The following is a 14209-nucleotide window of genomic DNA, read 5'->3' as shown; positions in this document are numbered from 1 at the left end:
CGCACTCCCCGCGGACGGCCCGCTGACCCGGGGCCCGGGGTCCGCTCGTTCGCCAGCGCGCGTCCGGGCCATGAACTGAGCCCGGCGCCGGCCCCACGCCTGCTCCGCCCGCGCCTTTCTTCTCGAGCCTCCTCCGGCCGCCGCGAGCGGGCCGGGCTCCCCGGGGGCTGCGGGGCCCCGGGGCGCGAGGCGGCGGCGGCGGCGGCGGGGGGTGCGCGGCTCCGGGAGCGGCGCCTGCACCATGAACTACCAGCAGCAGCTGGCCAACTCGGCTGCCATCCGGGCCGAGATACAGCGTTTCGAATCGGTCCACCCCAACATCTACTCCATCTACGAGCTGCTGGAGCGCGTGGAGGAGCCGGTACTGCAGAACCAGATCCGGGAGCACGTCATCGCCATCGAAGGTGAGGGCCAGGCCGCCTGGAGTTGGCGGAGAGCGCGGGGGAGAGGGCGACCCCGGCGCGGCGGGGTGTACGCGCGCGTGTGCGTGCGTGTGTACACACGCGCCGGGCCGAGGCACGCGGCTGCCCCGCCAGGGGAGGGAGCACTGCGGTGCTGCTTCCTGTCCTGCCAGGCGGGGCAAGCCGCGAGCTTGCCAGAGAAGACAGGTCGTTGGCGTCAATGGACAATAGTCTCTCCTGGGGAAAGTCGCCTGAGTGTCCTGGCTGGATCGACGCCTGGGGGCAGTTGGTTGGGAGTGGCGCCACCTGACCCGTGACAGGTTACCAGGCCAAGCTCTTGCTGGACGCTGACCATGTGTTGAGAGGCGCTGCTACTAGAAGTGCTGCTCTGGCCAGCGTGCTAGGGCGCTGCGGTTTTGCCCCCGAATACCTTTGACCTGATGGGCACAGGCTTCGCTGGCCTCAGGCTGTGCAGAGAGCCAGACCAGGCTGCTGACAGCATCTTGTTCAGGTGCACAGTCCCTGTCTCCTGCCCCGTGCACATGTTATGTTTCGAGTTCCAGCTTCAGTTAAAAGAGCTCTAGTAGAGGAACAGGGTGTCCCCAGCGGAAAGGTCCCACTTTCACACCCGTGGCAGCCTGAGGCCATCCAAGTGAGGGATATCGAAGGACGATGTTGGGGCTGGGCGGAACTCTTCTCCTGCTTGCCGGCAGAGCTGCATCCCTGCGGGAGCGCTGAGACAGTGCCGCTGCCTTTCTTGGGCCTGTGTTCTCCTTGGACTACCAGGGCCTCCCATTTTTCTGCTCTGGAGCTCCCTCCGGGATTGTTTTCCTTGCTTTGTTGATTTGGTCCTGTGAGGACTGACCTGGGGGAGCAGGTGGCAATGCACGGGGATAATGTGGTTACCTTCTTTTGAGCAGTGATGGTAAAGGCTGGTCCCTAATAGAGTCCTGCCCAGTGGCTGGGGAGAACTCTACTGAGGAATGCTGGGTCCAGTCAAGGATGACCAGAGAATGCCTAAAAGCAGGTGTGGGCATCGCCCAACCAGGGTGAGAGAGCCTTGCCCACAGGAAGGCTTTGTTTTTTCACTGCGCAGTCTCAACTAGCCTAACATGTCCACTTGGCCAGTTAGGTGCAGAAGGTGGACGTTGTGTTGCTGTCACGCTGGGCATTTGGCGTCAGCATGGATTTGAACCACATCCCAGGCAGGCTGGCTGACTGGCCCACCACCAATCTGTGTGTAGGTGAATTGTTCATTGTAGGGGAGGATCAGGGCCCTGCTGCAGCCTGGGAGGCCTGGCTCTCAGACCTATCCTTCCCACCGCAGTGAGGCCAGGTACCCCACCGGCAAGTTAAGCTGCTTCCACTCATCAAGAGGCAGGGCCTGTGGCCTCTGTGACACGTGGTGGGAGACCCTGGAACCTGCACCTGTCATCTGGCAATAGAGGCATGTTGCAGCCGGCAGCCTGGTCAGTGCTGCAGTAATGGAAGGGGTCTTGCTTCCTCTTCCCAGCTCTCTGCTGCATCCACAGAAGTCAGAAGTCTGATGAAAAACTTTAAAGCCGGTTCCAGGTATGCAGTGCACCTGGCCTCATATACCTTGCTGCAGCAGAGAGAGGGGAGAGCTGTAGCCGAGGGTGACTCTGCCCCTGGTTTAATTTCCTGTTCGCATTCGCCTTCAGGGGTCTTGGGCACTTCCAGCAAAGCGGTCTGACTTTCCAGCAGGAAGATGTGGCTGTATTTCTTCATTTTCTTCCTGCCTTTTAAATTCATGTGGTTCCAAGTTGATGATTTTTTAACAGCTTGATGCCTACCTTTACCAAGTGAGACTTTAGGCTTCTCTTTGGCTGGACTCTGTCATTTTTAATAAGGTTCAGAATCAGTGGACAGATTCTGTACAGTGCTCTGATAATGCTGTTCTTTTTCCTTAAAAACAGAAATGTTTGTCGCATGTCACAGCTGTTGCTAATTTAATGAGCCCTGAGACACATTCAGATATGACTCTGTTCTTGGCACTGTTATCAACAATGACACTAGCATAGCATAGATGCTGGGGCATCATAATCTCATTGTTTGGTGGAGTCAGCCCTGTGGAGCAGGGTGGGCCAACTTTATTATCTTTATAGAGCAGGGTGGAGGTTTGGGGGTGGTCAGTGACACCATGAATATTTGATGCAAATTGCTCTAAGTCTGGTCTGAACCAATGATGATTTGGAATCCAGGTCTTGGCTTCCTCAAAACCATACTCTTTCAGGACCTTCCCTTCTTTCTTACTCTATTGAAGTTCAGTTGCTGTAATGAAATGTTTTCCCTGTCTGTGCCAATGGTAAGATTCTGATGGGGCTGATGGCTGCTTCATTGATGCTGTGGAAGTTGAGAGAATTGCTCAGTTGTGGCAGGACAACATTTCTGGAGAAGAGAACTATGTGAAAACTCTCACATGGCTGTCTGTTTACTAACAGAGACCATTTTGGAGGGGCACAGAGGTCTCCCATGCCTCACAGAACCCTCAGGGAGCTTACCTGGGAGCACCCAAGTAACTGAACTGACTCTGCACATTGACATGCATGTAAATCTTTCTAAATTTCAAAATACAACAATTTCCAATCAGGAAGGCTTGTGTGTATCATAGCACATAATTTAAAAATCATTTGTCGCACAAAACAGGAAACTGTCGTCATTTTAGAGAGTGACAGTCAGACTTTTCTCTACCTGTACACACACACACACACACACACACACACCCCTTGGGGGCTTATTTCACAGAGCTTTTCAATTTCCATAGTGTGAGCCCTTTTCAGTATTATGAAGAATTTTCCACGACATCGTTTCTCTTACTGAAAATAATACATAATAATAGCATTTGGTCATCCTGTAATTTCTCCAGAAGTTTCCATTTTCTGGCATCTTCTGAGGTGTCTGATGTTGAAGAGGGTGCAGCCTCGTCAAGGGGGTTTTGGCTGATGCTCGGTTCCAAGGCGGTTGAAATGGGTCAGGGTTGGAAAACCTCTTAATGATGGACTGAATTTAATGCGTTTTAGTTGAAAGCGCTCCCCAAGTTACCCGAATAAAAATAGGTCAGTAATCTTGTGTGTAGGGATGGGAAATGTGATTTTTGCCCTCAGTCTTGAGAGTAGTCCACCCACCCACTAAAAGAAGTGTTTTCTTTATTTTGGGGGGACAAAGGTAAAAAGCACATTATTTTTCTGAGTATCTATGTGCATTGGGGTTCGCAGAAAGTAGGTCTTTTAGAATGGAGCAGGATAGACCCTGGAGCCCAGTAAGTGGTCCACCAGTAGCTGTTGCCTGTGTTGACCAAAGCAGGTGCCATAGGACCAAACTCAGGGCAGCTTTTTCAGCATGGAGGGGTCTGAGGTAGACCAGGGAGGCCTCCTGGGAGTATGGAAATGTTGAGGGGAGGTCGTGGGAGGATGAGGGCTGGGTGCCGGCTCCTTCCCTCATGAGAATAGCTCTTCTCTTCATGGTACAGGGCATAGTGCAGCCTGAGCCTCAGGCCTAGTATTCTGGGGCTCCTCGGGTAAGTGAAGGGATCTAGGGTTCCAGGACCTGCTGCTGATTGTGTTTACATTGGGCTGATCAGACCTCAGGCATACGGCAGGATGTAGTGAAGATACTTGCCCATAGTGTAGCCATAGGCAAGTGACCCCTGCCACTGTGTTCGGAGGAGCCTGGGACCTGTCTGGCCTCAAGCTGGAGCAGCTTGTTCAGGTTTGTCTCCGGTTTTCCTTTAAAGAGTCCATCTGGGGTGGCTGGGGTTGAGGTAGGTGAGTCAGCCTGCTTTTCTTGTTAAATAAAGCTCGTTGTTCTTTTAAGGTTAGGACCTTTATTAGCAATCACACATTGTAATTCAGCTTGCCAGCAGCAGAACTATGATGCAACCAATAGCCCAGCCAGTTCATTCACCCCAGGCAGTACAATTCCTAGATTCCTAGGCACTGCTGGGAAATTTGGGCAATGTCTGGAGCTGGGACCCCAGTTGACGTTCCTGTCTCCATCCTCACCAGCAGCTGACCCAAGGACACCTGGACCGTCCACTGTCTGAGGGCCTTTCCAGAAGTACGTTCCAGGGCTCTTTAGTAGCATCTGACACCTGCCATTGAGGGGACCTGGGAAGATGGGAGCGGGGGTCCACTTAATCCTGTGGTACGACTGCATCACGGAGCTTGTGCCTGGTAGAGTCCTGAGTGTTAGCCTGAACCTTCAGGGTGATCCTGTAACTGAGATGTCAGCTCTGCAGCCCAGAGGTGGGACCTGAGCCTAGAGATGAGCTGAGATGGAGAGGCAGCCCTTGCTGGTCTTCTTTCCCATCAGCTGGGCTATGTGCAAGCCATCCCCACTGTGTGTGCCTCAGGCCATGCTGAGAAGGGCTTGCATGTGTGCATATATGTGCGCCTGCGCCCTGCGCCCCAAGGAACCAGGAGAGCTTTGTTCCTCAGAAAGTTGCTGCTGCAAAACTCCTGAAAGGCTTTGTTTCTGTTTAGAAGTTTATTTCATCTGGTTGTTGCAGGTGTGTGCGTTGAGGGAAACAGATTTCATCTTTGTGCTATGGGTTCTGTGCCAGTTTCCCTGGTCGCTAGCTGCCATGTTGGTAGTATCTGAAGTTTAATCCAAGGTTGTGGGTCACAGCCTCCTCCATAAAAACAATGCTGCATAGCATAGTAGTTTCTTCTAGATGACAAGCTTATGCCTTTCTGGCCTCTGAGGCCTTACACAGTCTGGGTTCCCTTAATAATCTGGGTTCACCCTTGTGGCATGTGGGCCCCTTTTCTGAAATGCCACTTGCCCTGTGAGGACTGACCCGAGTGAGCATCCTCACCCCTAGCTGGCCTCAGCTCTGCAGAGTTGAGACACAGGCTGGGAGCTCTCAGAGGACACAAACCAGGTCTTGCTTATTTTGTGACTCTGAGGTTTTGTGGTGCAGCACCTGGCCAGGATCTGTTTGGGGACCTGTTTGCTTTTCTCTGGAGTGTGAGGCCTTTTGCACCTCATTGGTGGTGTAAATTAACAGGGTTTATCCTCCTGCAGAAGTGAAGCATTCTGAAACTTGTCCCCAGAGCATGCAGGAATTAGGGCTTGGCACCTTTTGGCTTTGGTGGATTAGCTTGGATGGGACTGATAAATCAAGTGGTCTTTGGACTGGAAATGCGACTTTCTTTAGCCCAAGTAGGAAGAGAAAGAATTCTGCTTATAAATCTTGGCAACTCTTTCAAACTAGAGGTGTGGAAAAGATTGACTTTTTTTGTGTTCAGATGCATGTAAGTTCCAGGTGAAATGTCAGTGTCCCTAGGTGGGGGTGGGGCAAATGACAGTCATCGCCATCATATAGGAGGTGTGATCAACAATATGGTGAATATTTATATTTAAAAAGTTTATTACAGTAAAAGGCACACTGCCTTTAATCTTCCTCATAACACTCTCCCTTGTTACGAACATATTCGTCCTATTGTGCTTGCTGTTTTCTGAAACAGCTCTGGAAGCCTTCTTTCGTAAGTGTTTTTACCAGTTGTGTCCAAAATACAGAGTGCAGCTTCTGAGTGCTGTGCAGTGAAAGGGGAGCCTGTAAAATCATTAGTGTGCATCGTCCTCCACCTTATTCACCGGATCTCGCACCGTGTGGCTTTGGGCTCTTCCCCAAGGTCAGAATGGTCATGAGAAGTCAGCGTTTTGCATCAGTGCAGACCACGGTGCAGTTGCAATGTCCCAGGTAAAGGCACTCAGGAAAGAGGTGCTTCACAAAGTGGCAAGAACGATGAGTGTATTCAGAGTGGCTGGGGGAATTTGGAAGGCGATTCACTGCAACGTCTTTGACTGTCTTGTCTTAAAGAATTACATACTCACCGTGTATGTTAACTTAGCACTGAGTGCCTTGCTGAGAGCACATCAGCATACCCACCCAGGGCCAAGGGTAGCCTGATGAGATGCGTGTGTCACAGAGCATAAGTGTAGCAGATCGGGACTTTAACCCCAAGTCAGATGCTTTCGGGCCCACAGCCGTGCTTGCCCAGCACCCTGTGAGTGGCTGGGAAGCGGTCAAGCGGCCTGTTATTGCCAAAAGAAGGGAAGTGCCAGATGTCCCCATTCCTTCTCTGTCTGAGGCCGCAGTCCGGTGGATTTGCCCTCTGGTCTGACCTGGCCTCCTGGAGAGCGTTTGTGTGCAGCATAAGGTTAGGCATGCTGAGATGAGACCTCCAGTATTCGCTTACTGTGGTGACGTGGTGGGTGTTGCTGCCTTTTTCAGGCGAGAAGAGTGCTTTGGTGAGATAGGGCTCTATGGTCCTGGCAGCTTCACAGGGTTTGGAAGACCCCAAAGGAAGTGACTTGGGGGACAGGGGCCGGCCACGCCACTGCAGGAATCTCTAAAACAGTCCCCGTGGCCTCCATTACTACTACCTGTGTATTGTCCGGAGCAGACCTCTGCTTCTCCTGGGACTAAACTCTCTTATTTTACATCCCTCCCCTCTTTCCCTGTGTACCCCGAGGGTGTTGCTGATTTGTGCGTCTCTGGCTTTTTTTAACTGCAGATTTGGTTTGTCTCAAGTTTCTCTGCACTCAGACAAGCCCAGTCCGGGTCCCTCCTGCCCACTTCCCGGTATCCCAGAACCTTCCACCCTTGGTTTTAGCAATTGAGTCTGGCAAAGCCGGATGAGGCTTAGTTATTTTTAAAATCCAGGTTTGGGGTTCTGATCTGGCACTTAGCTACATAATTCCTTCCTTTTGTTAAGTACCTTTCTCTGAGAAACAAAAAGCACTCTACAGATGTTAATCTCTGATCTTTGCAGCATCTGTTATTTTCGGTCTAGAATCCCAAGGCATGGCTTTGTATGTGCCGCCTGCCCTTGGGGAGCCTCCTGCCTCCCCGGCCTGGGGGCTGCTGCTTCCTGTTGTGCAGTGTGGGAGGACTCCCAGAGCTGTGCCTTTCCTGGGACGCTGAGCTTCCTACTCTGGGCTGGTGTTGGTATTGGGTCCATTCCCTTCATTCTCCACTGCCGTCTGCTCAGAAGTGACCAGGGCTAGTAAGGTGAGGGACATCTGGGTTGTGTCTGCGGTGGGGAGGAGGAAGATCCAGTGCCGTCCCCAGCCCAAGGGGCTGTTCCTGAACCCTTTGAATAACCAGCCCAATGGCTTGTTTGTGTGCAAGGTCGGGACATTTTCCACAGAGAGCAGACTAAATATAGACTTGAGGGTGGGGACGCAATGGCCCAGGAGGAGGGCTGTCATCGGGCTGGTATTGTTTCTTCCACTGGTAATCAGGGCTCCACCAGCCCTGAACAGGTGGCCACCCTGAGCTCTCCGGGAACAGCTTGGTGTTTTTGTTTAACCAGGGGCTCATTTGCACATTTCACACTTCTCCCGCTGTTTGATGGGGGATTGTCTTTTTTGGGCTGCAGTGTTGGAGTGTTTGTACAGTGTTTCTACACAAGCAACTGTCTCAGCCTTAAAACGGCTCACTGCCGGCTGGTTGTCATTAGCATCATGGCTAGAAGCTTCTGTCTCTCTCTTTCTCTCCCTCTTAAGGGTGGGAAATACTTTTCATGGTTCTGGGAGGAGAATTCAAATAATTACTGGCCATGTTCACAAACGGTTTATGTTTGGTCTCAGAAATGTCAACACTGAACAAGCTCAAACAAATAGCACCATGTTGATTCCCAGAGCCTCCCGAAACCTACCGTCGCCTAGTTATCTTGACTTCCAGGGAGTGTGCTGGCTTTTGGAAGAGAATTTAGTTTTGATGGAGTGATTTTTAGTTTTACTTAATATGGGCATACTAGCCCTGTTGGAAGGATGTTTTAAACAGTTTTTGTTTTTTTTTTGGGGGGGGGTTGTTGTGTGTACAGCAACTAACAAGACTTTTAGTTTCCTGAAGGAATTTTTGCTCTTCTTGCTTTTGGTGGTGCTGGGAATTGAACTTGGGACCTCACCCGTGCTTGGCAGCTGCTCTCAAGGTTTGGGGCTAGGTCTCTGTGTGTTGCTGGCCTTCAGCATAATCTGGTGTTCTTGTAACTACTGGCCGGCTTTTGTAACCCGATTTGGAAAGCAGCCTTTGCACGGATTGTCCCTGTCGTCCTGCTTTGTGAGGAGAAGGTCCTGAGTGTTCCAGGGAAGGTGCCTCCAGGAGGCGCTTCTGTTCTGAGTCTCCAGACTGAGTCCTGAGGCTATGCTCTGGCCCCAAAGCTTGATTTTGGCCTTGCGAATCAGGCCATCCTGTGAGGATCCCAGTATGGCTATCTGGTACTTGGATTTTGGAGTGGTGTGCTGGAGAGTACATCAAACACTCATTTTAGGGGTCCCTTTTCTGACATGTGACATAAAAATAAAGATGCCCACATCACAGGGCAAGGCTTTGCAAATCCATCTTCGCAGTGCTGCTGGTTTCCAGATCCAGAGGCAGAACCTGGGCATGGGAATCCTCCAACCCCCAGGTAGTACCCCTGCAGTTGGGTGCTGTGCCCACCTGCAGGGTGGGGGAGCCTTCAGCTATCAGCCCTGCTGTGTCCTTCAGGTACCCTGTGCCTTCCTTTCTGTCAGGACCAAACCAGGAGGGGAGGAGTGGATCACATTGGTTTTTGTCCCTTGCTGGGCACTGATCTGAGGATGAGGCTTCAGCCCACAGGTGTCTGGACGGGAAGCCTTTCCATGGCCACCACCACTCACTTTGTAACTCTCAGGGGCCTCTCCCCTCCGACCTTCAGCCTTTCCATTATTTGCTGATAAACAAAGTTCCAAGTGGCTCATTCAAGTGATGCTCAAAATGTGCAGTGAATGTTTAAAAACAGGTGGCGTGTGAAAGAGGAATGACCGTCAGTCCTCCACGAAGTATTCCCCTCATGGAGCCCTTCGTTCTCGCTGCTGTCTGAGGCAGTTCTGGAAGTCCTCTTCATGAGTGTCTTCGTGAGATGTGATCCGAAGTTTGGTGACTGCTTCTGAGCCCCATCGAATGGAAAGCCAGGCTCATGGACCCTGATGTCCGTGTCTCCACTGGATCTGGCACTGGGTGACTTCTGGCTCTGCCCCAAATCAGAATGACCACGAAAGATCAGTGTTTTGAATCAATTGAGGACATCAAGGTAGCTACGACGGTGCAGTTGAAGACATTTAAGAAAGAGGACTCCAGAGCTGCTCCAGAAAGAGACAGGGATGATGGGATGAGTGTGCTCAAAGTGAGGGGAAGGGTTTTGAGGAGGATTCATGGCAATGTGTCCTTTACTGTACTAAAACTTAAAAAGACATTACACAGTCCTTGTATGTTGTGATTATACAGCATCCATTTCTAGCCCTATCATGGACATTAGGTTTTGTTGGGGCAGTGGTGGAGTCCTACAGCCTGTGGGGTTCCAGCCCCAGGGCTGCACTGGCTTTGCTGTGCTCTCCAACACTGCTGGGTCCCAGTTGGTATTGGAAGAGAAACTCACTCTCCCCTGGCCTCCTCTGTAGGACTGTAGTAGTCACACATTAATGCTGTCCAGCTTCTGTTGTTGGTGCAGTGCCGGTGAAGATAGGAAAGGACAACATGAAGAGCCAACTGCTGGCAACCCTGCTCTCTGGGGATTGCTGTCTTTGTTTGCCGTGGTGTCCTGGGAGCTACCCATCACCCTCCCACAGGCGGGGCTGAGCCTGCTGACCTGGAAGGTCCTCCAAGGACTGTGGATGGAGGGCCTTGTGGATTTCTACAGTGGCTTTGCAAAGACAAATATTTATTTTGAGGGATGGTGGTGGGAGGGCCCTGTTCAGGCTAGCCATGTGCGCTGTGGGAAGTGGCTCCCATGATAATCAGTGGATGAGATGCTATCCTGCCCTTGCAGCTGATAGGCTTGAGGCCTCGAAGCTATTCTGGCAGGTGGGTGTGTGGAATGCTGGCCTCTCCTGGGGTCCTTGCACCCTGAATCCTGGAGCCCACAGTAGAACAGATCAGCATCTAGGGTCCAAGGAGTGGGATCAGCTGATGCCCTGTGGTCAGGCAGGTCTTAGGCCAGGGAGGGAACAGGCATGCAAAGGACAGCAGTCCAGGCCAGTGAGTAGCAGGAACGCCTCCAGGGAGACCTGGCCATGTGGGAGGGGAGAGCTGCCGCAAGTGCCTATACTGGGCAGCCAGCCTGCAGTGAGAGGTTCCCCCAGGGAAAGCTGCTTCGTGCCTTGCTGTTATTGTGCAGTACAGAAATGGTTGTGGACATGGGGTCTGGGCCAAGGGAGAGTTCAAAACTGGGAGTAAACTGGATGTGGTGTGTGGTGGCACCTACCTGTGATTCCAGTATTCTAGGAAGCAGAGGCAGGAAGAGTGCAAGTTTGAGTCCAGTCTGGGCAATCTGGCAGCTTAGGGAGACCCTGTTCCAAACTTAAAAATAAAAAGGGCTGGAGATGTAAAGACCCAGGTCTACACCTCTTATAAAGGGTGGAGGCAACTTTAGGGCATCTGAAGGGCAGGTGAGAGACCAGGGGTGGGGTGGAGAACAGACATCTTGAAAGATGGCAGAGGCACAGCCTGAGGCGGGTGCAGGGGCGGGGGAAGGTAATGTGTCTTCCTGGGAACTAGAGGGTGGGGTGTGCAAGACTTCCACTTTGGACATCCCAGGTTTTGGGTAGAGGAATGGTTTCTGGCACATGGACATGGCCTAGAGGGTCTGAAATTGGTGGCAGTTCCTTTGACAAGTGCTTTGTTGTCCAGTGCTGAGTTGATCACAGCTGGGATCTTAGTGCAACCACTTCCTCCATGTGTCTTCTGCCTGGGGTCTGAGTTGTGTGTGTCTCTGGTCAGATCCTTCCCAAGCACCGTGCCATAATAGAGGGCCTGCGGCAGAGCCTAAACAGGCATCCTGTGAGTCCTGCTTGTAAAGCCAAGCAGCCCTCTGCAATCAGTGCATCCCTGTGTTTGTCCATCTATATTTGTCTCATTTCATGGGATTAGAGAACCAGGTGCTTGCACCAGGCCAGGTGTCTAGGCTCTGAGATTGGCTTCAGAGAGGCCCAGGGGTCCCAGTGGGTAAAAGCGTCACTGTGTTGCTAGCCTTTGGCAGGCAACGTGCTTGACCTCTGCAGGAGATGCCAAGCACTTGCCCCACTGCTCTGGGAAGCCCACTGTCCTTGCACAGGGAAGACAGTTTGTGTTTTTTGCCCCTATTTTAAAGTTTACCTGTATTTTCTGTGTGTCCTCACCTCATTGGTCATTTCATGCTGGGCAATGAATCTCTTTCTGTTGATTACTGAATCCAAAGGGTGCCCCTTCCCCAGCAGCCTCCAGTCTGCCCTAGCTCCAGGCTCACAGGAAAATCACTGGGTGCTGCTGCACTGAGGGCAGCTGTGCTCAGTGCTGCTGCATGTGCCAGATGCCCTTCCGGATGCCACCTGGGCCTGGCCCAGCTGCAGGGTTCCAGGTGGAGCTTGGGTAGCTTTTCTAGAACCCAGAAATGTAGACATAGGCGCTCTCAGGTTTTTCAGTTTGCAGGTGGCCTGGTCAGAGATTACAGTCTTACCTGTCTGGGAATGGGTGGTCTTCCACTCACTTCGAGAAACATTGGGGTGCTTCATGCCATTTGAGGTGTTCTCAGGGTGGTTCTCAGGGTGTCCTCTCCCCTGTGGAGGAGGATCAAAACAGCTGATGATGAAAAGAGGTGAAATTTAGCTGTATCCCAAGGGGGTCCGTTTTCTTCAAGCTCACAGACTTGTGGAAGAGGTGCACGAATGCTGGATGTGGACTCTCACAGTCCCACTGCTCGAAAACCTGCTCAGATGGGCCAGCGAACAGACTCTACAGAGAGCAGAATTTTCTGAGACTGACTCAGCCTGAGCTTGGGGTTCAAAGGCTCTGAGGACAGCACAGTTTGGGTGTTTTGTGAGGTCCGGGGTCGTGTGGGTGCAGTGGGGATATGTACTCATTCACTGGGGGTCCAGTCGTCCAGTTGTTCTTTAGGGACTGTGGACTTAGCTTGTGCTTCAAGACAGCTTTCTGTCCCTCGAGGGTGAACCCAAAGGCTGGCTTGCATTGTACAGTGTTTGGATGAGCATTATGCAGTTGGGCCTTGGGGCTTTGGGGTGGGCACCATGTCCTGTGTCCTGGGCCTTCGTTTGTGGTACAGAACACAGAGGTGTTCATATGAGATCATGGCTGCTTTCTGGAAGGTAAATGATGTCACATAGAGTCTCACCCCCGTTGGGGACAGGGAATTGTGACCCATGGATCTGACACTCCTGCCTACTGAGTCACTCTCAGACCCTTGGGCAAAGTGCTCCTCTCTCCAGACTTTAGCTTTAGCGTCTAAAATCCATGCACTTGGACCTTTGTCTTTGGGGTCCTCCTAACCCAGTGGTTGTGTGACATGGGTGTGTGACACAGATATGTTTTAGGAGCCTGCGGGAGGAGGCACCCTGTGATAACCAGCATCTCTACTACCCATTCCCCTGCACTGTACCGAGGACCTATGTGACCTGGTGTTGCGGTTTTGTCCCTGTTGTACTGTGTGCCTGTGGTAAATCCCACACATGTAATCAGTGAGTGCTGTTTGTGTGTAGGGCCTGTGTAAATCAGCCAGGCATCTCCTCCGGCTCTTAGAAGTTTGAGGGACTCCACCTCCAGCATGGGGTGGGGGAGCTGAGCTTGGCATCCCTCAGTGTTCATTCCAGCATGAGCCCCATTCCTGCTCCCCACACTGGACCCAGACTGGGCTCACCTTGGGGATGTCCTTGAGCTGGTGCTGACCTCACAAGCAGATGGTCTCCAGCTCCCCACAGCAGACGGACTGGCTCTCCCCACCCAGCCTAGAGCTGGCTGTGACCAGACAGCCTTTTTGGTGTGCCAGTGTGTGGTCAGCAGGGCTGTCTCCCTCTGTCTGCAGGTCACAGTAAACTTCTTGTGCCTGTGCTGTGCTGGCCAGTTGGACCCCATTTTTGGACTCCAAGCCACTTGAGCATGCAGCACAGGCTTAGCATCTGTTCCAGATTTCCATTCATGAGCCTGTGGGTCTGCAGTTTCTATCCAGGGTCTGGCTTCTGATTTGCATTCTATCATGATTTTCTATTCCATGTTCAAGCTGGGTTCCCACACTCCCCACCAACCCATCCTCGAGGTTGAACCCAGGGCCTTAGCACTGAGCTACATCCCCACCCCTTCTTACTTTTTATTTGGAGACAGGGTCTCATGAAATCCTGAAATTGCTCAGGTTGTATTTGAACTTGCCATCTTTCTGCCTCAGCATCCCAGAGCACTGGGAACCTAGAAGTGCAAAATCGAATCTCGCCTGCAGTTGCAAAGAAAGGGTTCATCCTTTCTTGATGGATCAGTGCCTTGTGTAGCGCCTGCCCCCATCATTGCTCACTGTCTCTGGTCCCCGCCACAGTGGAAAGCTGGATTTCTGAGCGCCAGCTCTGCTTTTGGGACAGGGAATCTCATTCTTCCAGATACATGCATAAGGGGATGTCCCAGCCTTGCTGTCACACGCTCATGGTGGAAAGAGCAAAAGACAACCTGTGTGTCCTTGTCGTCAGGTAATTATAGCTGCAGACAGCCTCGAGACAATTGTAGCACAGCCCTGGCCTGGCTGCTCCTCCTTCTTACAGCTGCACCTTGGCTACCCCTCTCTGTTCATTCTCATTCATTCATCATTCATCCATCTGTTCATCCATTCACTCATTCACTCATTCTGCTGGTGGTTAGGAGGCACTGGGATGCATGTGTGACTGGTCTCGCAGGTGTTAGGATGTGTGAGTGCCTTTGCCCACCGAATGGGGCGAGTCTGTTTGGTGCTCAGCCTTCTCCCTGGACCCTGGAGGACCTCCTTGGTGGGTAGTGAGGGGAGGAA

The 14209-nt window shown here is 52.1% G+C and overlaps 1 protein-coding gene across 4 annotated transcripts in view; it reads left to right on the top strand.

Moving 5' to 3' along the window:
• The first annotated feature begins 228 nt into the window (after window positions 1-228).
• Agap1 (ArfGAP with GTPase domain, ankyrin repeat and PH domain 1) overlaps window positions 229-14209 on the top strand; it is a 488546-nt gene continuing 474565 nt past the window's right edge. For all 4 annotated transcript variants that reach the window (XM_003474578.5, XM_003474579.5, XM_013157542.3 and 1 more), the window contains exon 1: window positions 229-404. In XM_003474578.5, the coding sequence (XP_003474626.1) occupies window positions 242-404 (163 nt within the window). In that variant the 5' untranslated portion in view covers window positions 229-241. The remainder of the gene's footprint in view (window positions 405-14209) is intronic.

The sequence above is a fragment of the Cavia porcellus genome, unplaced genomic scaffold (genome assembly GCF_034190915.1).
Source record: "Cavia porcellus strain 051 isolate PalLab524CR breed Dunkin Hartley unplaced genomic scaffold, mCavPor4.1 scaffold_26, whole genome shotgun sequence".
NCBI lineage: Eukaryota > Metazoa > Chordata > Mammalia > Rodentia > Caviidae > Cavia > Cavia porcellus.
The sequence above is the reverse complement of the archived record's forward strand: the minus strand, read 5'-3'. Positions and strand labels throughout refer to the sequence as shown.